We start from the raw sequence: 27,399 nt of genomic DNA, 5'->3' as shown, positions 1-27,399 counted from the left end.
GCCATTTCACTGTCGAAGGGTGGACATTTTTGAAATTCTGTCACTCCGCGCAGCTGGTCTGGTTCAGAGTTTTATGGTGGACGTAGAAGGGGATCGCTTTTGGGTCTGTTCTTTGGCCTCGGAACGGTTGGAATAATTGCACTTTTTGAATAAACAGCCTGTTACGTGTTGTGTATTATATTGTATAATATACAAACTGTTAGGTTTAGGGGCGGGTTACGTGCTCAAAAACATCTAAATTATGTGTACAAAATAATAAACGCACACAAAATACGACGTCTGATTACATTCAAAATCATTACACCCCAATATAATATGATATGGTGTTGTTAACGTTACTGTTGTTGGAAATTGTGATACAGGGTTGCAATATGTACCTGGTGGTACATATTTTGTGGCGCTGCAAAAGGTGTACAGAGGTACGCATTTCCTATGAGACCAGGTTGAATAATGTAGTCGAGATGGATTCATAATTTAGTGCAGGCCTGTAAGTAATGATCACAGTTAAATATATGTTAATCCTTACCCTAAATCTAATAAAACATGTTATTAAAAATATGTTAATAAATGAAGTTTGTCTTCAGCAAGTCTGTTTTTCTGTCAAAAGAATAACTTCAGTTACAACTCAATGCAGAAATGATAGATCAACAACACGAGTATGTTGTGGCAAAACTGCTGCAGGAATCTGTTGACCAATCAAATGGAGTGGGAGGAGACTGGATCTGGATCCAACCTCGGCCCCTGGATATTGCGTTCAGTGAAGAGCTACTGCCTGTTTCTCCCGTGTCTTCCCCCCGACTTCACTTCCCAGTATTCTCCACGCTCCCTCTCCCGTCACTCGTCTTCAATCACCCACACCTGCTAGCGATATCCAGCATCATCTTCATTATAAATACCGGCTGAATCTGAAATGGCATACTTCCTTACTACATAGTAGGCAAACAAAAAGTATGTCCGTCAGTATTCACAAAACAGTAGGCGAGAAATACCCAGATGGTGGACTATTTCTCGTGAGATTTGGACGTGCGTATACTAATGTTGCGTCCGAATATGCCTACTTACCTACTATGTAGTAGGAGAAAACAGTACTTGAACAGAGTAGTATGTCCGAATCGTCAGTATTCATAAAAGAGTACACAGTAAAAAGAAAAAGTGCCTCAAATATCCTGTTGTGTACTCAAAGAACCTTAAACTGTATTTTAGGTGCTCCAAAGCTCTTTTTCTCAATAAAAGGGTTATGGTGGAACCATCTATAGTCTTTGTGGTTCTTCCAGGAACCTAGAAGATTCTTGAATAACCCCATATTCAGTTGTAAAGTTCTGGAGTCACCTTTTCACTACACTGGGACCTCAAAGTGCTTTGCGGGTTATTGAAGGAACTCAAATTCTAAAAATGGCTCTTGTAAGGTCTGTAAACTTGTAAGTGGTTCCTGTAGAATCTCTCTTGTGCATGACAGTATCTAGAGGAACCCCACAAAATTCTGCATGAAATAGGGATTTTTAGTGTCTGATCATTTTGATGTTTTATGAGAATGAGAATAGTCCAAAGTTTGGTTTTTGGCCCCTGCTAAGTGAACACAATTTAAAATCATGCACATGATTAGAAAAGGCTAAATGTTATTTTGAAAAATTTCAGCAAGCTTTTTGATTATTTAATATTTCTTACTATTTGTATTATATAATTAATTATATTAATATATTATAAATAAACATTTTTATTCTATAAGTGGATCCTGAAGTCACTGAAATCTTTTGAAGATGTAAACGTTGTTGTGCTTTACAAACAAACTGCAGCTGCTCTGTGTTTATTGTGCAGTCTCGCCCTCCACAGTACTGTGGCGCTGTTGGCCCAATGTCTCAGAGTCAAGGCATGTGCCGCTTTCGTTAGTATGTATGTTTAACTTTTTCCAGCTCTGCGCAGACCGATCACCTTATGACAAAACGCATACGGACTTAGAATAACATCTCTAAAGCACACAGAGCAGTCAGTTCACAAATAGCTCTCACTGTGCTTTGATGTCGCCGATCCGTCTGCGATCAAACATCAGTGGCACGAGTGTTCACCAGTGTTGTTCCGCTCGCGCGACAGGCGGGAATTCCAAATTACGGATCGCAACAACCTCTCGACTGTCCCATTGGATGGAAGTAAAGTCAAAATATATAAATAACTTAAATATACTAACTATATACTATTTATGTAAATGTATACTCTGACACGTCTAATTGTATGGCCGCTTTTGGCTGTTTAAACCATTTATTTACACGGTGTAGGCAGCGCATGTTTTAGCCGAGATGCTAACGAATATAAGTTAAGATGAAGCTTGTGGGGCTAACGTTAAATGGGTAACGTTAGTGTTAATGACAAACAATGACTTTTAGCCACTTTTAGCTATTATGTTCACTTTTAGTGAATGTATAGCTCTTTTTTAACTTATTGATGTTTGTGTTGAATGGTTTTCCCACCCATGTTACATAAATTGTCTGTAATTAAATATTTATATGATTCAGTTCTGTTTTTATCCTTTTAACTCAGAATTTTCAGTATTTTCCAGTTGAGCAGCAAAAAAATGTAAGTATTATTTTTATTGTGATATTTTCATTATTATGTTATTTGTTATATTTGCACATGTAAAAATACTCATTGACAATGGAAAATCTGAATAAAGTGGATTATTACAGTTGTTGCTATAAATAGCCTATTGTACTCCTTAACCATAGACCAAAACAGTGACTTCCAGGCATTGTAATATTTTGTTTGTTCTTTGTTACATTTGTAAACCAATTTGTGATGTGCTAAATGATTAAATTTAATGTTTTATGAGACGTTATCTAAATCCCTCTTTTTGGTCTCCATGTCTTATTCGCAGGGACACCCAAGGCCAACAGACCCAGCCCACCCTGATGCTCATCCTTGCACTGCCTGGGACACCTAAGGCCAACAGGCGCAGCTCCTGTTCTCTTTTGCCATAAATACTTTAGCAATGCAAAATTGTGAAATGTACTATAGAAATAATTTTGACTTTGACTACATGGGTCCTCACACCACCTGGTAATAGCAGGAAACCCATTTGGAGAGAACAGCATTGTTTTCTCTAGCTCGCGAGGATTTGCTTTTTGGCAAATTACAACTTTACCATGGGTGTAGGCCTTGCTATGAGAGACTACTTTTTGCTGGACTTTTTTACAATTGTACATTTGTACAAAGTACCTGAAATATTTCTGTATGTACAGTATATTTAAAATTAAGGCAAATTATTTGGTTAGTTTTGTTAAGATAAAGACTTTTCATTTATAACAATATCACCAACACAATATTAATTATACATGTGATTTCATGAATTTAGAATGGTAATGTTCAATATTGACCATTCTGTAAATATTTATTCAATGTAAATTGTTGTTGTTTATCAATAAACTGTTGTATTTGATTTAGTATTTCTGCTTATTAAAATATTGTGAATAGCAAATATAAACTGTGAAATGGTGCCTTAAGCACCCAAGATGTTTCCAGACCATTTTAATAAAAGGGATCCCCAAGAAGCCTTGAGGGTTCCTCAGAGAACTGCCCCCCTTCATTAAGCGGTGCCTTGAGTTTCCCCTGAGGGTTCCGCCGGTGTGGCAATGTGAAGAACCCCAAATGGTTCCTCAAAGTACCTTTAATTTTTACAGTGTAGGCAAGAAATTCCCGGATATTTTACAGATTACGCCCAGATTCTGAAGCACTCCGCCACGGATACTTGAGATACTTCTATATCCCATGAGCCCATGGGACAGAATGCCACATACAGCCTGCAAAACAGTCTCAGCCAACTTTCATGTACAATTAAACATGTTGTTAATTATTGTAAAGCCAATGTTACATTAACCTTGCTTTGTTCTTAAATGGACCGTGTTTTATATTGTGCATAGTTTTAATTCATAGAATTTAAATACAAAACATTAATAATAAGTAGGGCTGTCAACGTTAACGCGTTAACGCATGGGATTAATTTTTTCAAATTAACGCGTGGAAAATATTTAACGCAATTAACGCAGCAGCCGTTTGTTTTGACATTCTTTGTCTAGCGTTACATTATGTAATCACGCTCTAATTCGTGTACAGGCTTTTAAAGCAGTTAAGCGCGATTTTAAACAGTTGCTTTGACGCATCCAATGAAGATAGACAGCTTCTAAACTGTGGGACGCGGCAAAACGCAACGCGAGGTCCAGTCTGGTGTAAACAGTCACTGGCTGAAGGCTGCGTCGGTGAATCTCTGTCAGACAGCGCATCCGTGTTAAGTTCTCTTTCGTGCTTGAATGGATAAAACCAAACAAGATTATGTCAGAAAGCCCGTTTTGTCTAGCATTTTCTTAAGCAAGACTTCAAAGTGTAAAATAAAATCTTAAATGAATGCAGAGTTGTGAAAATGGGAGTACGGTGACGGCAGATCTGCGTACTGAGACAGCTCTTAAAGGGGCCACGTTCTTAAACGTGCTGCTGTGACTCCTGTTACTAATGTTAATCAAAGAACAAAATAAAAGAAGAAATCAATGTGATTTTGTAGCTTTAATGAGAATTATTCTGCATTTAATTTATAATTTAGCATTAAAGACTGTAAAGTGTTTGAGAACTTCCTTCAATTTCTGTATATTTCATGATAGCTCTCAATTATGTTGTTGAATGGCTATAATTAATGTTAAAATAATCAATTTAATAGAGACATCAGTTACAGTACTAATATCAAAATGTTTTCTTTCATTCATAAAATGACGCTGTTAAAGAAATATGTTGTTTCTACATCAATTTGAAGATTAAATGTGAAATTATTAAAATGTAAAAGTATATTTTAAAATATTATTGTTATGTGCGATTAATCATGATTAATCACAGAAAATGTTTTTCTTGTGTTTTCTTGTGTTAGTTAGCTGTATTTTTAGTGCTCTCGTGAATGCGCGCCATACACTGACAAGACAGAGGAGAATATATTGATTTAAGTCTGTATTTTGGTTTGTTTTTTGCGCATAAATCATTCTCGTCGCTTCAAAAAAATGCAACTGAGCCACTATGACAACGATGCCACGATGGACCAATTTAACGATGTCTTTAGTACTTTTACGGACCTTGGCAAAAACTGACACCATGGTTTCAATGAGAAGGCCTGGAAAGCTCTCGGATGTCACCTAAATATATTTATTTGTGCTCCGAAGATGTCGGAAGTTCTCTAAACATGTTTAACGTCATCTGGGTGAGTAAAAAAAATCACACAAAGTTGATTTTTGGGTGAACTTCCACTTTAATAATAATGATGGGAATAACGGCGTTATACATAAACGGCGTTACTAACAGCTTCGTTTTTTCAGTAACGAGTATTCAAACGCATTTCTGTTTCCCCCGTTACAACGCCGTTACAGTTACTGACAATAAAATGCAGCGTTACTATAATTGAGCTGACTGAAGCAGTTTTCATCGGAGTAGGCTCTCTCTTCCAAAGTACCTGCAAAGTTTTTTTCTCGGCTGTGTGTTGGGAGGTGGGATACATAACTGATGTTGATTGGTGTGTGTGTGAGTGGGGTGGGAGATAACCGCATAACTGATGATGATTGGCTTAGGTAAAGTAAATTTTCAGCTTATGCCAACAAGAGGCAGAGTAGGGTGGGTTTTCACATACAAACACAGTCGCACAGAGTGCACCAACATGTAGGAGTCAGAGAGTGATGGCAAGAGCAACAAGTTCAAATGTAGCTTTCACAAACTGGATATATAGGCCTAAGAACTACTTTCCCCTCCTTTTGGTGAAACACAAGGAATGTGTATGTAACATGCAACTTATTGGCTCCACGTCGGTGGCAAGTCTATGAAGCACTTCATATCGTCACATGCTGTCACAAAATTAGTAGCTGAGACCTTGTCCATATGTTTTCCTTTGAAAACAGAGTTTTCGTTTTAAAACGGTCTTTGACCACACTAGCGTTTTCAGTTGTTTTCCAAATCATGCCTATCCACACTGAAACGTTCTAAAAATGTATACATCCATGCTGCACAGTAAAACATATGACGCTACAGCTCTAGCAATTGTGAAGTTGTCTTTCGAAGCATCATTTATTTTTAGACTTATTTGTTGACCAGTTGTGGTCTGTGCAATAAACAGTAAAAGTTCTGAACTATTCTATTGTGTTTTATTGTTCCAGTATAGTAATGATAATATTTACAATATTTACAAGAACAATATATTGATATATAAAATATTGAATTTAATAGGGGTCTCTCACATTGACCCACAGCAACATTAAAATAGTGTAGATTAGTGTACAATGTTTTATCAAAATAATTTATACTATTTAGTTTCGATTTAATTCATTTAACATATTTAAAGTTGGGGCATCCAAGTTATTTGACATATTTGAACATTTTTTAAAAGGTACGCAATAGTTACATTCCCTGATAATTAGTTACTTTACAATTATGTAACTACGTTACTAACTCAATTACTATTTGTGAGAAGTAACTAGTAACTATAAATAATTAGTTTTTAAAAGTAACGTGCCCAACACTGCTAAATCACTGTGTTTGTAATTCTCTCTACGTCTCCGGTCTGTGGCATCATGTGACAGAAGACAGGACTTTTAAAAATGGATTATACAGTGCACTCTCCGTGGACCTTCTCCTATCCCATCTCCGTCAAGACGGCCGTCCTTTGGAGAGATACGTGGAGGAGTTTTTTGACTCTGGTCATCAGGTAAGCTGGAGCCATAACATGCTCATCACTTGCATTTTATTCCATTTATCAGTCCCCACAGGATTTTGCAGAGATTTTTTGTGATTTCTGCAGCCCAAAATGCTTAATTTTGCAGCGGCTTTATTGAAATTTGGGGGGGTTACCGAAAAAGTAAAAAACACTACAAATTGGCAAATAGGGTTCTTCTTTAAAGCTACCACTTTTGAAAACATTATTTATGCATTCCCTACGATTAAAAGGCATGCAGCAGATTCATTCTGAATACTTGACCACTAAGTTTAAGGCCTGCCCAAGAGGCCATTTTGACTGACAGGTCAAGCAACTAATCACGATTCGTTTCATGCCGTTTCATGTTTATGGTTGTGGAAATGTCTCTGTGATAACTTTAATGAGTTTATGCCATGAACCTCACATACTTTTAAGAAATCAGCATTTAGTTGATTGTGATGAATGTTCATTGACACCAAAATAAACATGAAAAATTTTGCAAGTTGCCGCAAATTTTGCGGAGTTTGTTTGATTATGCGTTAAATTCTTTGAACGCAAAATCCTGCAGGGACTAATTTATGACTTGCTCCATCTATGACTTGGGTTTCCCCTTTAAGAGCCTTTGGTAGCCTCGGTGTAACCGCCCACTTCTATGATTGACAGCTGCTGCCGGAAGAAGCGCTGATGGATAATTGCAGTTTCTATGTACATACGTCTTTTTAAACACATTCTGTGTTTATTCATGTCACAGAAACTTAAACAATCACATGTGTACAGCGATTTAAGTTATTACCTAAAAAAAAACATAGAAATGAAGCGCTAGGAATAGCAGACACCACGTTCCCCTATTGTGTGCAGAGAAACAATGTGCCATGTTTACGCTTTTAAATGGATGTTTGCAAACTAACTAGTGCATTTACTATGGAGACAGAACAGTCTCAATAATAATACATTTACAAAACACAATTCATAAATTCACAGCACAATTCACATTCACAAAATCAGATTCGTAAATTCAAAACACAATTCATAAATTCACAAACATTTTCCCCAAATGCTCACACAAATATATCTCGCAGAAATAAATTCAGAATGTTTTCACAAATATGTATATATCATGTTCTTGAATTACTTTCCAATAAACATTTGTGAATGTTGTTACATGTATTTATGGATTGGTGAATCTGCATTTGCAAATCGTCACACGTGTGTGGATTGCTTTGAATTTGTGTGTGGTATTTTTGAGACTGTCCTGCCACGGTGAGATTCAAGCGTAACTTTTTTTTAAGGATGGCCTGTTCAGCCAATCGCGTTGAGCTTTTGATCCACCAATCAAAACGCTCCTTACTGAAGTGACTCGAGAAGCTCGACGCTGCACAGTTCTGTGCAGTGTGCCTGCATCGGTTCAAAAACAGAGAGGGACGCAAGAGCACACTCAACAAGTAAGTAAAGTTTACTTTTTATACCTGATGCCACTCTATATCTCATAAAATATTCATAAAGCTTGTTTTTGTTACTGAGCTGGCGGTGTTGAATTGAAGGTGAACATGTTTGAACTGGTGTTTGTAAGAAGACTGTTGCAGTTACCAGAGCCTTTAAATTTCAGTCGCCACACTTTGACAGTCTGTTTGAGCAAACCCCTGAAGCTACAGTATTTGCAGCCAATTCTAAATATTAACACATTAAATGCACTGATACATAAATCTGAGAAAGCTGGCAAAATATATGCTTTCAGTGACGATCCGTGACTTCTCTTCCGGGGAGGCACGAATGCGAAGCTCATCAAACCATGTATGTAGCCCGTCATTTGTGTGGCTCGTAATGTCAAAAATATGTTTTAGTCGCGTCTCAAGAGACGCTCGCATTCACAGCATACTCGTAAGACACTCTCTTAACACTTAACTATAATTACACACGAGACTAAGCGAGTATCTAGCAAACGCGAGCACCTCTTTTATAATAAACCCTCTGGACACATCTAAAGCAGGCACGTATTTTGACATGATACGTGATTGCACGTAGTTCACGCGACGAACACATATTTTGACATGACGAACCAAACACATATTTTGCATTTTTGCCTCCCTGGAAGAGAAGTGTCAGAGCGATCATCCAGCTGTTGCTGTCATATTTTGGAGAAAAGACGTTCGGGAACGAAAACGAAAGCAGCAGCAGCAGGTCATCTTCATTCATTTTACTGACTGGGAACACTGCAGCACGCAGGCCTAAAATAAACACAATGTTATCGTTGTCGTCCGCTGGTGTGGACGCAAATATAGTTATAGTTATAATATGAACGTTCCGGCCGTTTAGACTATGACAACCTGTCACGTCTACTTTGTTTCGCCATAGTTTTAAAACGAACAGAAAATCTTTATAACAACACATTGTCTAATGTTGTTTTGCGACGTTGTTTCTGGATCTGATTCTGCAAAGCATGCATCTTTCACTCAGACCCCCACATAGCACACGCACAAACCAGTGGTGCAGTGTTTACAGACTTTATTTCTTCAGAAAAGCAATAGTGAGTAGTGACATTTTGAATAAACAGCTTTCAGTGAAAGGAATGGGTTTAGTTTAAGAGAGAACGTAACATAGAATACATAACATAGTCGTAATTATATACTAATGCTTACATATAAGACATCCACATAAACATGCAAAACAAGTAAATATCAGTGGATGCAAGCAACAATAAATACATTTGGCAGTAATTGCAAAATAAATAAGGCAACAAACATTTCATTTGTTAATATATCCAGGTAGTAGATGAGCCTTTCCTTGAATGGAAAGTCGTCACACTCATTAAACCTCTTACAGGTAGAAAAAGGAGACCAGAAAAGGCATAAACATGAAAATAGCCATTGCATCCTTTTAATTTTATGCCAGTGATGATAGTAAAAACTAAATGTCTCCAGTACAGCAACAGTTACCTAAAAAGTCAAGTTAATTTAGTAAGTAACCAACTGTCAAGCAAATGTAGCAATGTAGTTAAACATAAAATATTTGTGACATAGTGAAGTTGAAATATGTTCCATGGGTATGTATCTGTTTCACTTGTTTGTCTGGTCTCTTGTCTTTGCATTATTATTAATGTATGAATTTATGATATAAAACTGTCCATATTATATCAAGTGCCTCAAGTGCTTTACATCATATTAATATCTGCTTTAAAAATTAGTGAAAATGTGTGGCCTTGTATGTGATAGCACTTTGGCACTTGACAATGAATTTATAACTAATTTCAGACAATATTCAATTCAATTCTATCTTACAGGCTAATCATCAAACCACCCCACCAGCTCCAGCAACTCCACCAGTCCAACGACCCCACTGAGAAACTGCATCACTCTACCAGAAAATTCATCACTCCACTCATTAGCCATCCTGCTGAAAACAAAGACATACACCCGTTAACAAGCCACATTTAAGAGTGAAAAAAAAAAAAAGCTTATGTCATTTCAGTCTCTGTAACAGACTACCTGCTTAATAATAACAATAACGAAATAATAATCGGTCCTACTGTACATGTGTAGTGTTTGTTGTATTATTTGCCTGTATTAAATAAATAATAACAACACCCACCACAACTGAAACTTGAGACTGCATGACTACAGGAAAATCTCTTGCTTAGACTTTTCTATCAGCTCCTATTAAGGAGAGAGAACAATGTGTCAGAGGTTTAAGTTGTGTGGCACAGTTTAAATTCATCAATGTATCTAAGTTTATTGTTAGTATAGTTAACTGCAGTTAGAACATATAAATCTAAGTAGCTATTATCTACCAATACACATTAACTAAAGCTGACTACTACTGGATGTGAGAGATCAACTAATATGTTAAAAAGACAAGAAATGCAGTCATTTCAGCAACAAATGTGGTCGAAAAATACTGAAATAAATGTGCTTTGGTGCTGAAATTCAATATTTGAAACTATCTATCACCACAAGTCATATTCCACGCCATTTCCCTTCTTTCATTAACATATCAAAGCTTTAAATATGCTTTGTCTTGCGAATCGCGATGACATCCTGAAGAGGTAAAACATTGCCAGCATTTAAAATATAACAGCAGAGGATCCAACGCCCCCGAGCCCCAACTACAATATTTAAAATTACTCTTATTTTATCGCTCAGGCATACGTGTCAACATCTGTTTAAATGTTTTATTACGTGAACCGCAAGAGCAAAGTTTGTGGCGACTGAAATTTAAAGGCTCTGGTAACTGCAACAGTCTTCTTACAAACGCCAGTTCAAACATGTTCACCTTCAATTCAACACCGCCAGCTCAGTAACAAAAACAAGCTTTATGAATATTTTATGAGATATAGAGTGGCATCAGGTATAAAAAGTAAACTTTACTTACTTGTTGAGTGTGCTCTTGCGTCCCTCTCTGTTTTTGAACCGATGCAGGCACACTGCACAGAACTGTGCAGCGTCGAGCTTCTCGAGTCACTTCAGTAAGGAGCGTTTTGATTGGTGGATCAAAAGCTCAACGCGATTGGCTGAACAGGCCATCCTTAAAAAAAAGTTACGCTTGAATCTCAGCGTGCCAGGACAGTCTCAAAAATACCACACACAAATTCAAAGCAATCCACACACGTGTGACGATTTGCAAATGCAGATTCACCAATCCATAAATACATGTAACAACATTCACAAATGTTTACTGGAAAGTAATTCAAGAACATGATATATACATATTTGTGAAAACATTCTGAATTTATTTCTGCGAGATATATTTGTGTGAGCATTTGGGGAAAATGTTTGTGAATTTATGAATTGTGTTTTGAATTTACGAATCTGATTTTGTGAATGTGAATTGTGCTGTGAATTTATGAATTGTGTTTTGTAAATGTATTATTATTGAGACTGTTCTGTCTCCATATTTACTGCAACAACAAAAAAAATGATCAGGTCTCAGAGAGACATGTTGCTGGATAACCATAGTTTTATTTGTATAAAACTTCTCAAATAGCATGTCTTTATAAGCATATTTTGTGTTTATTCATGTCACAGACATTTAAACAATCACACAAGCACAGCGATTAAAGCTTTTACCTATAAAGAAAACATAAATGAATCACTAGTGATAACAGACACCGCTTTCCTCTATTGTGTGAGTCATGCTTACTCTTTTAAACGCATGTTTGTATCCTAAAAAGTGCATTTACTGCAAAAAACTACGATTAGCACAGATTATCAACACTATACCAAGATGTTTATAACACATGCTGGTGTATATGAAGAGTTCCCTTTCTGTCGGTCTCTCGACGTTGTGTCGAGCCGACAGATGGGGTTCGCTCTTGAGAACCTATCAACTTCTGACTAGTTTAGAAAAGGCCAATGAAATTGGCAAATGGAATTTGCATGCCGGACTCCGCCCCCGGATATCCGGGTATAAAAGGGAGACGGCGTGCTGCATTCATTCACCTTTTGTTTTTCGGAGCCTTCACACTGATCGACTTCGAGACTTCAAACTCTACTCTTCAAACTCGGTTGACGATTCAGACGTTGCGTCACAGGTGGCTGTGTTCCCACGGGACTCAGCAACCAACTCGTTTGCTCTCCGTTCCGTGATGGCAGGACTACAGACTACGGCCCTGCCGCCCGCTACGGCAAGCAGCGAGGGTGATATGAGGATTACTGTGAGCGTTAATCCGCCAGCCACTGGCTCACGGACCGTTCGCACCTCGTCTAGCTCGTCTGACCTTTCCCCAGGAGACGGTCCCACCGTCTTGTTCCTCAACCACGTATTCGGACACGATGCATGGTGATGAGATGTCTCTTGCAGCATCGGGGGGTGACATACTGCCATCTGACTCCAACGATTCCTCGGGCTCCCTCCCTCGGGGGGTCCCCAGGAAGAGGCGAAAGTCGAAATGTCAGCCATGCTTTCCCGGACCGCCGTGAACATTGGGTTGCAGTGCCCGCACTGCCTCTCCCAGCGCTCGCGGCTGGTTACATGGTGCCTCGGTTTTGAGCGCGGCTCCAGGCCGCGCCCGCCCCCAGTGACGTGTTTACCGGAAGTGCATGAAGAACTTAGTAAGACCTGGAACGCCCCTTTCCGGCACGTTCACGTCAAACAAGTTCTGTCACCCTCTCTTCCCTCGAGGGTGAGGCAGCTAGAGGATATGTCGATGTCCCCCAGGTGGAGCATGCTGCCGCGGTGCACTCGTGCCCGCAGGCGGCGGCCACCTGGGGGGCTCGACCTAGACTCCCATCCAAAGCATGGAGGGTCTCGGCATCTCCGGTGTCGAGAGCTTACATTGCTGCGGGCCAAGCTGCCTCCTCTCTCTATGCTGTGGCTCTTGCCAAGCCAAGGCATTGAGAGCGCTCCACGAGGGTAAGACCGACCCAGAGCTTATGCAGGAACTCCGCGCCGCCACCGACCTCGCTCTATGGGCGACCGAAGGTGTACGCGCGGGCCCTGGGTCGGGCGATGTCCACACTTGTGGTCCATGAGAGACACCTCTGGCCAAACCTTGCACAGATGAGTAACGCTGAGAAGGTCCGCCTTCTCGACGCAACCATCTCGCAAGGGGGGGGGGCTATTTGGTGATACTGTTGAGCCGCAGTTCTCGACAGTAAAGAAGCAGACAGAGGATATCAAGCAAATCCTCCCTCGCCGCGCCTCGGCCGTCGAGTCCCGTGTACCATCTGCTTCCCAGCAGCCCTGGTCCTCTTCGACGCCCTCCGGCTCTGGTGCCCCCCACTCAGGCGGCACCCCGGGAAGGGACATCGAAGAGGAGACCATCGCCCCTCATTGGAAGACCCCAGGGAGACCGAGAATGCCATCGGGCCCGACACCAGCCATTCCATCGCTGGGTGGTCGATCCGGGACAGTTCCTGCCCCGTCCCAACAGCCCACTCTCTTACGAGTTTCTTCTCTCTCTGGGTGTTTATCACAGCCGCTCTCACCCTCTACACGACGGTGCTCGGCAACTCGACGTTGCATCATGGCGAGACCCAATGTCGAGGATAATCAGTAGCCCTCAGCACTCTCAAACGACAGTGTGTTGTGCTACATAATCGCCAGGCAGGTAAGCAGCAGAGCCGATCTCCTCCCCGGGGGCCTCCCCACGGTAAGTGATCCGCAATGCTCGCCATCGAACCACCCGCTGGGAGGTCGATGAAGCAGGTCATACCCCTAGCCCCTGTCTCGGTCCCTGTGAGCCTGACTAGAGCCCCCAAACCATCATGGTGGCTATGGGATATGATCCGTCTCGGCTACGCGATAAAACTTACCAGATGCCCGCTCAAGTTCAGGACATCCTTTCAACCTCAGTCAGAGGTTAGGATGCTCCTGTGCTTCGGGCCAGGGTCACCACCCCTCTGGCAAGCAATCGTGCTCGTCCCTCTAGCCGGGATGTTCAATGGGTTTTGCAGCCCGTACTTCATCGTCCCAAAAAAGGGGGGTTGCTAGATCTGCGTACCCTGAACAGGCACCTACTCAAGCTGCCGTTCAGGATGCTTAAGCGGAAGCACATCCTGGCATCTACCAGATGCCAAGATTGGTTCATGGCAATCGACCTGAAGGACGCTTACTTTCATGTCTCGCTTTCGAGGGCAGGCATATCAGTACAGAGTCCTCCCTTTCGGTCTGTCCCTGTCCCCACGAGTCTTCACGAAGATCGGGGGAGCCACCCTCACTCCCCTCGGGGAGAGAGGTGTGCGGGTACTAACTATCTCGACGACTGGCTCATCTGGGCACACTCACGAGATCTGTTGTGTACACACAGGGACCTAGCGCTCCGGCACCTAGATCTCTCGTCAGTCGACATCTCGCGGAGAGTGGCGACTCCATCCCCGCGCAGTCTGGCTCATATGGGTGCAGTTCGGCCAGGCACAGGAGGACCTGTTGCCTCCCCGGACTCCTCCCATTGCCCGCTTTGGTACTCCCTGACCGAGGGACCCCTCGGCACGGATACCTTAGCGCACAGCTGGCCGCAGGGTAAGCGGAAGTATACCTTCCCCACAGTGAGCCTCATTGCACAGGTCTTGTGCAAGGCCAGGGAAGAGGAGCATCAAGTGGTACTAGTTGCGCCCTATCGGCCCAACCGGACTTGGTTCTCGGAGCCCCCCTGGCCGATCCCCCTGGCGAAGGACCCCCTTTCCCAGGGGAAGGGGCACGTTATGGCATACCAGGAAGACCCCTGGAACTTCCATGTCTGGATGGGACGAGGAGATCCTGAGTGGCCCACCCCCGGGGGTTGGGACACCACTCAGAATAGGGCCTCGGCCACTAGGCGGCTATACACCCATAAGTGGCACCTCTTCTTGTCCTTGTGCTCTTCTCGAAGAGAAGGCCCACGGAGTTGCTCGATCGGGAACGTGCTGTCCCTTCCTCAAGAGAGACTGGAGAGTAACCTCTCCCCCCTCCACACTGGGAGTGTATGTAGCCGCTACGGCCGCTCATCACGACCCAGTTGGAAGCCTCTGGGACAGCACAACCTGGTCATTAGGTTCCTAAGGGGGTGCGAGAAGGCTACCGCCTCATCCGCGCTCCGTACCCTCTTGCGACCTAGGTGGCGGGCCTCAAGAGGCCCCCCCTTCGAGCCCCTCGGAGTTGCCGCTCTTTCTCACCTCACGATAAAGACGGCTCTCCTGATGGCGCTCACCTCCAAGAGGGTAGGGGACCTGCAAGCACCCTCCGTGTCCACAGATTGCCTAGAACTCTGGCCCGGTGATTCTCACGTTATCCTGAGACCCCGGCCTGGCTACATGCCCAAAGTTCCCACCACTACCCCGAGAGACCAGGTGGTGAACCTGCAGGCGCTACCCACCGGGGAGGAACCCCGTCCGTGTTGTGTCTAGTACGCGCACTGCGCCTCTACTTGGACTGCACGCAGAGCTTCAGAAGCTCTGAGCAGCTCTTGTCTGTTCTGGAGGTCAGCAGAAGGGGAGGGCTGTCTCCAAACAGAGGTGACGCACTGGATCGTGGATGCCGTCACTACGGCATACCGATCTCAAGATCGTCCCTGCCCATTAGGAGTGAGGCACACTCCTCATGGGCACTGGCTTAGGGCGCCTCTCTGGCAGACATCTGCAGAGCTGCGGGTTGGGCTACACCCAACACCTTCGCGAGGTTCTAATACCTACGCGTGGAACTGCGTCCTGCAGTGCAACGTGTAGGACCGGCAGCCGGTAGGGCGTACACCTGCGAAAGCCCTTCCCCCTTCCTCTACGGGGATCAGCGGCTATTACGCCTCCCTTCTTTCCCCACTGGGTAAAGAACAGGCATTCCATCCATCACTAAGCACCCTCCTGGGGGCAGGCTGGCCAGAGCAGCCCTGCCTCCTTAGGCCGGGGAACAGTTGAGTTATCTACCACATAGCTCTAACCAGACCTAGTGCTCCAGACGTGGTAATGATGGAGGGAACGAGACGTTTTGTCCTTCTTGCCACAACGCTGGCTGCCCGCCGCAGCGGTCGAGGGATGCTCAGGCTCCTCAGACCAAAAGGTCTTTTTTCCCCAAAATGCAATAAATCCATTTTTTTTTCAAAATGCAATAAATCCATTGAATCAATATAAAAGTTATTTTTCATATTGAAACTGAAAATACACAACAAAGTGAGTTGATCCACAAATGACAGCCTCTGAACTCAATACAATACTAATCTTACATACAGGCACTGGACTAAAAATACATTAAATTCATTGCTCCTAAAATGAATTCAACGGGTCATCTTTTTAATGCTATAAATTAGTGCCTCATCTTTTTAATATCCTCACGTAAATGATTAGATTTCGATGGCTTATGTTTCTTCCCCACCGCAGAAACCAGCACAGGTTCATCAATGCAGTCAAAATTATTCATTTTTTTGTTTGTTTGTTGAACACAAAGTACAAAGTAGATCAGGGAAACTAGTATGCCGACTGTATTCAGAGTGCCGTCATTACTGTTTAAAATGTGTGGAATGTTGTGCTGTGATTGGTTGAGCGGATATATCGCATTCTGCAGAGAAGTGAGACTGGCATATATGACAGAATAACACGGCGGATATCGCATTTTGCATAAAATTAAAAAGTGACTTTTCAATACCGACCCGATACAATACTGATTTTGGCGGAATCTCTCTTTTTTTAAATGGAGTTCATCGCGTTTTGGAACCAAACTCTTCATATATTCTGTAGTGTTATCATCAGATCTCAGCTACCGCTTCCATCTTGTCAAATAATTAAAAACTCACAAATGAACGGGTCATGACCGGTTGCAACGTAGTATTTAAAATTACACTACTTACCGCTTGCAGGATTCATGTTTCGTTCATAACAATTGATAGGTTAAGTCGGTGTTGACATAACTTGGACAGTGGCTATAAAGAAACAATCCATTTCTGACATGGGAATCCCTTATATGTACAGACACTTGTTTTTCACAGCCAGGAATGGCACAACGTTTGTGTGACATCTCATTCTTACTGGTATTACAAGCTTTTTGTGAATGTAAAAAAGTCTTTCTTCAGATCCACTCGCTCCTCAGATTGAACACCAGTGTGTGGAGCCACCAATGTGATGGTGAATGTGTACTGGAAGTTAAGTGCAGTCCACGAACGCGCGCATGCGCAGTAACGTTTGTTTATGTTGATTGCTTCCTGTTTCCTGCATCGCTGCCGGCAGATTGTTTGTATCAGTGCTCTTATCAGTTCGCTCTAATATTAGTGTATTTTATTTTCGTTAATTATTATTGTCGTTGCTAACTTATCCTGATATCTCAATAACCCTGTTCCTGTTATTTACTTGGAAGAGTCTAAACCAAAAGTGATAGTTAACTTAACGCCGTTAGCATAGCAATAGCGTGTTAACTTGCTTTCTGTTCACACTGTGGAATATCATCTTGCCTCTGGTTTGTCTTGTGTGCTAACTGTTTCTCTTTTTAAGCGAGTATACTACGATCCATCGAGCAACCTTGGTAAGTTGGAATTGCACTTCAAATCCGGTGAGTTATGGCTTCTATTCCTATTATTGTTACTTGCACCTCATGTCATATGTTTAGCTTAGCCTTCTCTGTCAGCTGCGAGGGCTTTATATGCGATAAATGCAGGGAAATAGTTAGGCTGACAGAGAAGATCTTAGAATTAGAGTCTCGCATCCAATCCTTATCTGAGGATAGTAAGAGTTTAACGACGATAGAAAACACTTTGGATGCGAGCAACATTAGCGCACACAGCTCGGTTCCGGTTGAAAATCCTCCGCAGCTGGGAAACTTCGTGACTGTGAGACGGCGTAGTCGCAGGACAAAACATCACTCGACCGTTCCGATTACAGTCTCGAACAGGTTTGCCCCGCTCAGTGACGCACCGACTGAGAAACCTGCTGAAAGTGCCCTAGTTATCGGTGATTCTATTGTTCGGAACGTTAACATAGAGGCACCAGCCACCATAGTCCAATGTTTACCGGGAGCCAGAGCGCCTGACATCAAGTCAAATTTAAATGTGCTGGCTAAGGCTAATCGTAAATTCAGTAAGATTGTCATTCACGTCGGCACAAATGATGTTCGACTCCGTCAATCGGAGATCACAAAAGATAACATTAAAGAGGTGTGTGAGCTCGCAAGCAGATGTCAGACACTGTAATATTCTCTGGCCCCCTCACTGCTTATCGTGGTGATGAGATTTATAGCAGATTATCATCACTAAATGGCTGGTTGTCTGAGTGGTGCCTGCAGAATGATATAGTTTTTATAAATAACTGGAAGAGTTTTGAGGGCAGACCTGACCTGTTGAAACGAGATGGTCTCCATCCCTCCTGGGCTGGGATTCCATCCTGTCTAGAAATATGGCAAAAAGTCTTAATGCTAATGCTAAAACTTGACTCGCTGGGGCCCAGGTCAGGGAGCAGACAGTATGGCTTAACCAACTGTCTGCTTGCCGTCTCACGTCGCAGAATACACAAAATGTACAACATGTAGTAATCCGTTCTCCCAAACATCACAAAATAGAGACTGTGTCTGTCCCCCGGATTAGCAAACATAAAATAATGCGTAAACCTCTTGAAAGTAATTTAATAAACGTTAAACAAACTAAACATGAACAAAATACAGATAATCAACTGTTACGACTCGGATTGCTAAATATTAGATCTCTCTCTAATAAAGCACTTTTTGTTAACGATATGATAACAGATCATAAAATAGACATGCTCTGTTTGACAGAAACATGGCTAAAACCAGATGATTATATTGCTTTAAATGAATCTGTCCCCCAAGATTATTATTATAAACACGAGCCTCGTCTAAAAGGCAGAGGGGGAGGTGTCGCAGCACTTTACAATAACTCTCTTAGCATTTCCCAGAAGTCGAACTCTAAATATAATTCTTTTGAAGTCATGGTTCTTCATGTTTCAACACCTAATACTAAAGATAAAACTCTTTTTAAATTGATTCTAGCTATTGTATATAGGCCTCCAGGGCACCACACAGATTTTATTAAAGAATTTGGTGGGTTCTTATCAGAACTAGTACTGGCCGCAGATAGACTCCTTGTCGTTGGTGACTTTAACATCCACGTAGATAACGTTACAGATGCCTTAGGAATGGCTTTCAAAGACACTCTTAACTCCATGGGCATTAGTCAACATGTGTCAGGACCCACTCACCTTCGTAATCATACTTTAGATTTAATACTGTCTTACGGTATAAATGTGGACGACGTTAAAATTCGAAAATACAGGAAAGCCCTAAAAACTTCTAGATCCGCCTACTTTTCATCACTAATAGAAGAAAACAAGCACAACCCTAGGTTTTTATTTAACACGGTGGCTAAATTAACAAAAAATAAATCGTCAGTGACTTCTGATCCTGTATATCAGCATAGCAGTGATGAATTTATGAACTACTTCACATATAAAATCCAAGATATTAGAGAAAAAATTATAACAATGCAATCAGAAGTGAAACCCGCTGAACAAACTAACTACAGCGCCCTTAAGGAGAAAATGCAATTATTTTATACCGTAGATCAAGATGAGCTGTCTAAAATTATTAGATCATCTAAATCAACAACATGCATACTAGACCCTATACCTACAAATCTACTGAAAGAGATGCTCCCAGAAATTATAGATCCTCTTCTTGGTATTATTAACTCATCTCTGACATTAGGACATGTGCCTAAAGCATATAAGGTGGCTGTTATAAGGCCCCTTGTCAAAAAACCCCAACTCGACCCTAGAGAACTAAGGAACTACAGGCCTATATCGAATCTACCTTTCATATCTAAATTCTGGAAAAAGTAGTTTCAACTCAATTATGCTCCTTCCTCCAAAGGAATGACATCAATGAAGAATTCCAGTCTGGATTTAGAGCATGTCACAGTACAGAGACTGCTTTGATCAGAGTTACAAATGATCTGCTATTGGCGTCTGACCGAGGTTGTATCTCGTTATTGGTGCTGCTAGACCTTAGTGCTGCATTCGATACCATTGACCACAGCACACTCCTACATAGACTCGAAAATTATGTCGGCATTAAGGGAATAGCTTTGAAATGGTTTAAATCTTATTTATCCGACCGTTTTCAATTTGTAGCAATAAACAATGAGGTGTCACGCAAATCGCAAGTCCAGTACGGTGTACCACAGGGCTCAGTCTTAGGGCCTCTGCTCTTCGCATTATACATGCTACCTCTAGGAGATATAATAAAGCGACACGGAGTTAGCTTTCACTGTTATGCTGATGATACTCAACTTTATATTTCCTCGAAGCCTCATGAAACACAGCAGTTCCATCGAATAATGGAATGCATAGTCGATATAAAAAACTGGATGAGTAACAACTTTTTATTACTGAACTCGGACAAAACGGAAGTGTTACTTATTGGACCGAAAACTGCTATAAGTAACAACCAAGAATACTGTTTAACTATTGACGGATGTTCTATAAAACCCTCGTCGTCAGCAAAGAATCTTGGCGTTCTATTCGATAGTAATCTGTCATTTGAGAGCCACGTCGCCAACACCTGTAAAATTGCGTTTTTCCATCTTAAGAATATATCTAAACTACGTCATATGCTGTCAATCGTCAGATGCAGAGAAGTTAATTCATGCATTCATGACATCAAGACTAGATTACTGTAATGCACTGTTAGGTGGTTGCCCTGCAGGCTTATTACAAAAACTCCAATTGGTCCAAAACGCGGCAGCTCGAGTTCTTACACGTACAAAAAAGTATGAACATATTAGCCCGGTTCTGTCAACCTTGCACTGGTTACCTATAAAGCATCGCGTTAACTTTAAAATCTTGCTTATTACCTATAAAGCCTTACATGGTTTAGCTCCTCAGTACTTGAATGAACTCCTTTTGTATTACAGTCCTTCACGTGCATTACGCTCTCAGGCGTCCTGTCAGTTGGTAATACCTAGAATTTCAAAATCAAGTGCAGGTGGTAGATCCTTTTCCTATCTAGCGCCTAAACTTTGGAATAGTCTTCCCTGCACTGTCCGGGAGGCAGACACACTCTGTCAGTTTAAATCTAGACTAAAGACGCATCTTTTTAATCTTGCATACACTACTCTTCCATAATATAAATCTTTAGAGGGTTTAGGCTGCATTAGTTAGATCAACCGGAACCAAAAACACAACTGATGTACTTGTTGCATCAAAGAGTACAGAACAGTACTCTACTCTCAGCCAGTCTTGTCTCATTGTTCCAAGGTTACCACAGCGAGCAGGATGCAGTTCATGGCCTGACCTGATGGTAGAGGGAGAATGGGAAGTGGGGACCTGACAAGAGCTGAGATGATAGAGCTGGATAAAGAAGGACGCGGTCTCTTGACATGTCTTCACCACAAAACTTCAAATGCTATTAGATTATTAATGATAATCTTAAACTAAATTTATTTTATTATTAAGTTTATTTATTTTATTTAGCCTTGTTGTGCAAGTTCTCTGGAGCTTGTGCAGAGGCAGCAGCTTTTGCCAGAGGGGAACTGGAATCCCCTGGTTGGGCCTGGGTTCTCCTGAGGTTTTTTTTCTCGATTAGAGTTTTGGGTTCCTCGCCACCGTTTGCATACTGTTTTTGCACTATCTGCCTGACCGGGGGGGCTGCTTTAGAATTTTAAAGTTTTACTTAATTAATATTGCATATAGGAATTTATAGTCTGTTATATTTGACCTGTGCTTCTCTCTCCTTTATCCTAAATGTGTGCTCTCACTGAGCGTGTGTGTGTGTGTGCGTACTTGTCTGTGTACGTACGTGTGTGTGTGTGTGTGTGTGTGTGTGTGTGTGTGTGTGTGTGTGTGTTGTGTGTGTGTGTGTGGTTTGTGTGTGTGTGCTGTGTGTGTGTGTGTGTGTCTGTGTCTGTGTGTGTTGGTGCTGTGCGTGTTGTGTGTGTGGAGTGTTTTGTGTGTGGGTATGTCTGTCTTCTGTGTTTTCAACCTTTTCTTGTTTTTGCAGGTACAACTTTGATTGTTTTGCTTGTAGTCAATGTGTCTCATGTCAGCTGCTTTGTAACAATGAAAATTGTAAAAGCGCTATATAAATAAAGTTGAGTTGAGTTGAGTTGAGTTAATGTTTTTATTTTTGAATCAAACGCTTTTGATTGTCATAATGAAAAATATGATGCACACGTGTTATGCTGTACTCAAAACACTTGTCATAAAATGAAAGACATCATAAAACTAGCGTTTGCATTAAAGGAGGTCTATACACGGCTAAAACGAATATTATCGTTGTTTTAGATGTAATGTGTTATACACGATTTAAGGTTTAAAAACGCTGTATTTTCCACATACCGTGCATGTTTGTATTCACTCTGGCTCTGAAAGCAGGTGTGCTATGATTGGCCAGTTAACCAGTGCGTAGTGATTGGTCGAATACTGCAAGCGTGTGACGGAAATGTAACGCCTCTTACCATATGTGACCCTGGATCACAAAACCAGTCTTAAGTAGCACGGGAACATTTTTAGAAAAGACAAAAATACATTGTGTGGGTCAAAATTATCGATTTTTCTTTTATGCCAAAAATCATTAGGATATTAAGTAAAGATCATGTTCCATGAAGATATTTTGTAAATTTCCTACCTTAAATATATAAAAACTTTATTTTTGTGAGTGGATGGTCTGCCACAGTGCCCCTGATTAACAACTTCAAAGGCAATTTTCTCAATATTTAGATTTTTTTGCGCTCTCAGATCCCAGAGTTTTAAACGGTTGTATCTCAGCCAGATATTGTCCTATTCTAACAACTCATATATCTATAGAAAGTTTATTTATTCAGCTTTCAGATTATGTAAAAATCTCAATTTCGAAAAATTGACCCATAAGACTGGTTTTGTTGTCCAGGGTCACATATTTGGAACATCAGGTTCCAAAGCCATCTTACTTGCGTATACATTTGGGCGGTCTTAGTCAAATCATACCATGAACTGACATAGATTTGTGGGGGTGTGGTTACACAAGGCGTTTCAGGCAGGTCTGGGTGAGCATTCGCTTTTAGATAGAATACATCTTAATATTTGTAATTTTAGGTGTCTAATACATTCATGGGCAACTTATAACACACCAAAGACACACAATTCGCGCCATATGACCCCTTTAAAATATGAAACTTGCTTGAAACATTAGTGAGGGCACAGTAAGGGAAGTATCTGTGAAGTGCTGTTCGTACAGATGCTCTGGGAGGATAGAAACAGCTGACCCAGTATCCACAAGCAGTTCAGTATTGACTGAATTCCCATTCGCAGTATGCAATTACATGTCAGATTTTGTTTCTGGTTCAAAGGCAGTTGCATTTCAATGCCTAAGACTGTTAACTCTGGCACAGCAACCTCTTGTACATTGCAGGTGGATGCAGAACTCTGACAAACTCTAGCAAAATGTCCAACATCACACTGTCTACATTTTGACTGTTTAGCTGGGCATTTGTGGTAGTTTGCTAAATGTAATGTACTGCCACAATGGTAGCATTTTTTTGCATCCACTTTTTTCTGTGTTTCATTTGATGTAATTTTCTGGGAAGATGTGGACTTACATGGAGCAGGTCTCTGTAACGTGAGCCAGTATGGACCACTTTAACTGAAGTTTCAGATTTGCTCCATTGCTTTAGCTTCAGCTACTACAGACTCAATTTGTCCCGTGATAGTAATCACCTTTTGCAATACGAGATCTGTTTCCAACAGCAGACGTTCCCATGTGCATGTTCCCGTATTCGTGGAGTGCATTAACTCTAATCATATCCTCTGCGAGCGTGCCAAAGCCGCAGTTCACAAGAAGGTCACGCAGGGCTGCCACATATTGCACGATAGGTTCACCTGGTCTCGGAGTGAGCTGCCGTTATTTATTTCTCTCGGCACCCACGTTAACGTTCTGTACAAAAAATGCTCGTAAAGCAGTCAGCGCAGTCTCATATCTCTCATCAGCCACTGTGAGTGTATAAAAAAATCAGCTGTCCCTCCATACCCAAGCAATGGATAAGCAAAGCACGCGTTCTCTTTTCCAGAATGTCCTCTGCCGACGTTACAGTCAGTAGTTATCAAACATACGAATCCATGAATTAAACGGTCTGGTCGGCTCACCCGGAGTTTCCAAAAAAGCAGGAGGTGCGAGAGAGCAAGCAGGGCCATCCTCATCGCCAATATGTTGTGAATTTCCAGGTAAGAACTTCAGGATCATAAGTAATCGGCTTAGACTCTGTTATTAAGGTTCACGGCATAAACTCATAAACGTTGTTGTTGTTAACTGTTGACACGTTCTTGAATGCACACTGGTCTTTTACTGTAGGGACATTTCAGCGCCCCTAATTTTGACACGGCCCAAAACGAAACGTGATTGGATGCTTTACCTGTCAGTCATATGGCTTCTTGGGGGGGTCCCAGACCTTTACAGGAAACACTTTAAAATTTGGGTCCAGGGGGAAGACAGAGGCGTTCCCCAAAGTGCGTGAGGTCAGATGAAAACTATGAATTGGCTGCAACTTTGCTGTAAACTCCATACATTCTTTACATCGATTCGTTTTTTGATTATTTTTAAGTCAACTCCAGTCATTTGGGGTCAACTTTTGAAAATATGTCTCTGATATGTCTCCTTATGACGTATATGTCATGGTTCTGCCCCATCTTGTCTTGCTTTTCTTGATCTAGTGGCAGAATCATGACAGAACCTGATGTTTCATGTGGAAAGGGGCATTTTGGCACTGATGGCCTTCCATACTCTCCGGTCGTCATTGTTCCTGCCCTCTTGTTTCCTCGTTAGTGCTAATTATGATTTCATGCCCCACACCTGTACCCTCTTTCCCCCTTGTGTTTTCTGTCCTGTGCTGGTTCATTGTCATTCGTTTCATGTGGGTGAGTTACTGTCTCTGTTAGTCTAGTCTACCTATTTGTATTGAATGGTAAATGTTATCTTTAGTCTTGTTAGGTGTAGTTAGTCCTTGTTCCTGTGTCCTGTTATATCCTTGTTCTTGTTTTACTCCCTCGTGGGTTTTTGTTTTGTCTTTGTTTTATTTTATTATTAAAGTCCTTGTTAGCCCCTTACCCACTGTCTGCGTTTGGGTCCTCTGTCCTTGTTCCCTCACCGTTCATGACATATATACTATAAACTCCTATATTTTTAGTTTCCTGCTTTTTTCACAGAAGTTCCACGAAGAGAAACACATCTACATAAATGTTCATGAAATATGGACCAGTATTATAATGAAATATGGATCAAACTTTATTTTAAGGTTTGATTCTCGCCATTAACAAACCATTAACTATGCCTTTTGCCTCAATAAACTCCTAATTTGGTGCTTATTAATAGTTAGTATGACAGCTGTTAGGTTTAGGTATTGGGTAGGATTAGGGATGTAAAATATGGTCATGCAGAATATGTGCTTTATAAGTGCTAATAAACAGCCAATATGCTAATAATATCCATGCTAATAAGCAACTTGTTAATAGTGAGAATTGGTACCTATTCTAAAGTGTTACCGAAATATGTGTAAAGTGTGCATATATAAAGGAAACGTTTAAAAAAATGCCTACATTAAATGACTGACTGTAGATCAGTAAAATAAGAAAACATGTAATTGTCATTGCATGTATGCAATCTGTAACATTATACAAACATGTATGCAATCTGTAACCTTATGCAAACATAACATAAAATCTGATCAAGGATCAGGATAACACCTGATTAGTAGAAAAACAGTAAAAACTTACGTGGCGTTGCCCTCTTTCAGGAAGACACAGGACAGAGTGAGTTTGAGTGTGACATCCACCACTTTCACAGACAGAGGCTTTAGTTTAAGAGCCAGTTCAAGTTGAGCCGGAGTAGCACTCGCATATTGCTTCATGTTTACATCCACTGATGCTAAAACTTTCCGATGACCCTTTGTTTCCTATGATTGTTGGGTTAAGATGGGGTTACACTGCTGACAAATAGCATCATACCTTCAAACTTTAGTGTATTGTACTGTAGCCAAAACGAAACCAGCACTCGGTTCATTCATTATCTCATTATAATTTAAGAGGTCTGCTTTCAAAACTACATTTTCAAAACATCACATTGCAATATGACAGCGTGTTAAACAAAGAGTATGATTACTCACATTCTCTATGATGAATGTCCAGTCTTTGTCCTCAAATTCATCTGCGTTTGGATCCTAAAGAAAAATAATTGAACTTAGATTGACAAATTTTAGCTCACGTTTAACTTTGATCAACAGAAAATATATATCAATTACAAATATTTATGACAAGCATTTATGAAATATACATTCATGAAAAATAATATTAAAAATATAAACTTATAAATAAATAATTATAAATTAAAAACAAATAAATAACATAAACCTACAGATCTGTAACAATAATGTCAATTATTATTAGTATTAGCATAATAAAACAAATCATTTCAATTTCCATGTATTGTTAATGCTTTGCACCTTAAACAGCGTAACCGTAATGTCAACATTTTCAGGAACCTGCCAGACCACCGCCCCCCTGTAAGGATTCTTTATACCTGGTTGCCAGCCATGAAGCTGTGGATGAGAACAGTAAGTAGAATAAAAATTTCAATGAAATACACTATTTCTGTTAACACTACTTGTGGTAACCAAGCAAATTATGTTTATAGCCAGTGACAAAATAAGCCTTTTTTAAGCCTTAATATGCTACTTACATAAATAAAAGTTACATACATTTTTATGAAATGATCTTGAATAAAAACATGATGTCATGGCTCTGCTTCACTTAGTCATGATTTTCTTGGTCCTGTAGCACAGTCATGACAAAGCCTTATGTTTTATGTGGAGAGGGAGATTGTTGACCTTTCGGCCTTCCATACTCTCTCTCTCCGGTCCTCGTCTCTGTTCCCGCCATCTCGTTTCCTCGTTAACTTTCCCTGAGTGTTTGATTACCCTCACCTGCCCTGTGTCGTTATCCCTCGTTTGTATTTCCCTATATATTGACCTCGTGTCTCTTGTCTTGTGCTGATTCGTTTTGTATTCACCGCTGTTCCTAGTCCCTGTGAGTGTTGCTTATCCATTGATCCTGTCTTCTTGTGTGTATTTAGTGTAGTCCTGTCTTAGTTTTATATAGTCTGTTTGAATACCCTGTCCGCTTGTTTTGTCCCCCATGTGGGAAGTTTTTGGTTTATATTTTTATGTATTGTTAGCTCTGTTCCCATTTTGTCTCCCCATCGTGGGTGTTTGATTTGTGTTTTTTATTAAAAGTCTTTTGTTTTCCGTCCACCGTTGTCTGCACCTGGGTCCTCAT

General features: G+C 41.1%; 1 protein-coding gene and 1 long non-coding RNA gene across 3 annotated transcripts; both read right to left on the bottom strand.

Moving 5' to 3' along the window:
- Positions 1-747: 747 nt before the first annotated feature.
- LOC130563211 (EH domain-binding protein 1-like) lies at positions 748-27,399 on the bottom strand. Its single transcript, XM_057348644.1, has 5 exons — positions 27,388-27,399; positions 26,568-26,663; positions 26,232-26,285; positions 25,843-26,021; positions 748-905 (listed from the first exon to the last, which is right to left on the bottom strand). Exons 1-5 carry the CDS (start codon positions 27,397-27,399, stop codon positions 887-889), a joined length of 360 nt encoding a protein of 119 aa, XP_057204627.1. The 3' UTR covers positions 748-886.
- Positions 9,978-11,384, bottom strand: LOC130563168 (uncharacterized). Of its 2 annotated transcripts, none has more exons than XR_008964058.1 (3): positions 11,069-11,367; positions 10,289-10,353; positions 9,978-10,090 (listed from the first exon to the last, which is right to left on the bottom strand). It is a non-coding gene; the product is annotated as an uncharacterized LOC130563168 (long non-coding RNA). The 2 variants fall into 2 exon arrangements; XR_008964057.1 differs by having other exon boundaries at positions 9,980-10,093; positions 11,069-11,384.

The sequence above is a fragment of the Triplophysa rosa genome, linkage group LG12 (genome assembly GCF_024868665.1).
Source record: "Triplophysa rosa linkage group LG12, Trosa_1v2, whole genome shotgun sequence".
Taxonomy (NCBI): Eukaryota; Metazoa; Chordata; class Actinopteri; order Cypriniformes; family Nemacheilidae; genus Triplophysa; species Triplophysa rosa.
Note: the sequence above shows the minus strand (reverse complement) of the source record. Positions and strands in the feature narration are given on the sequence as shown.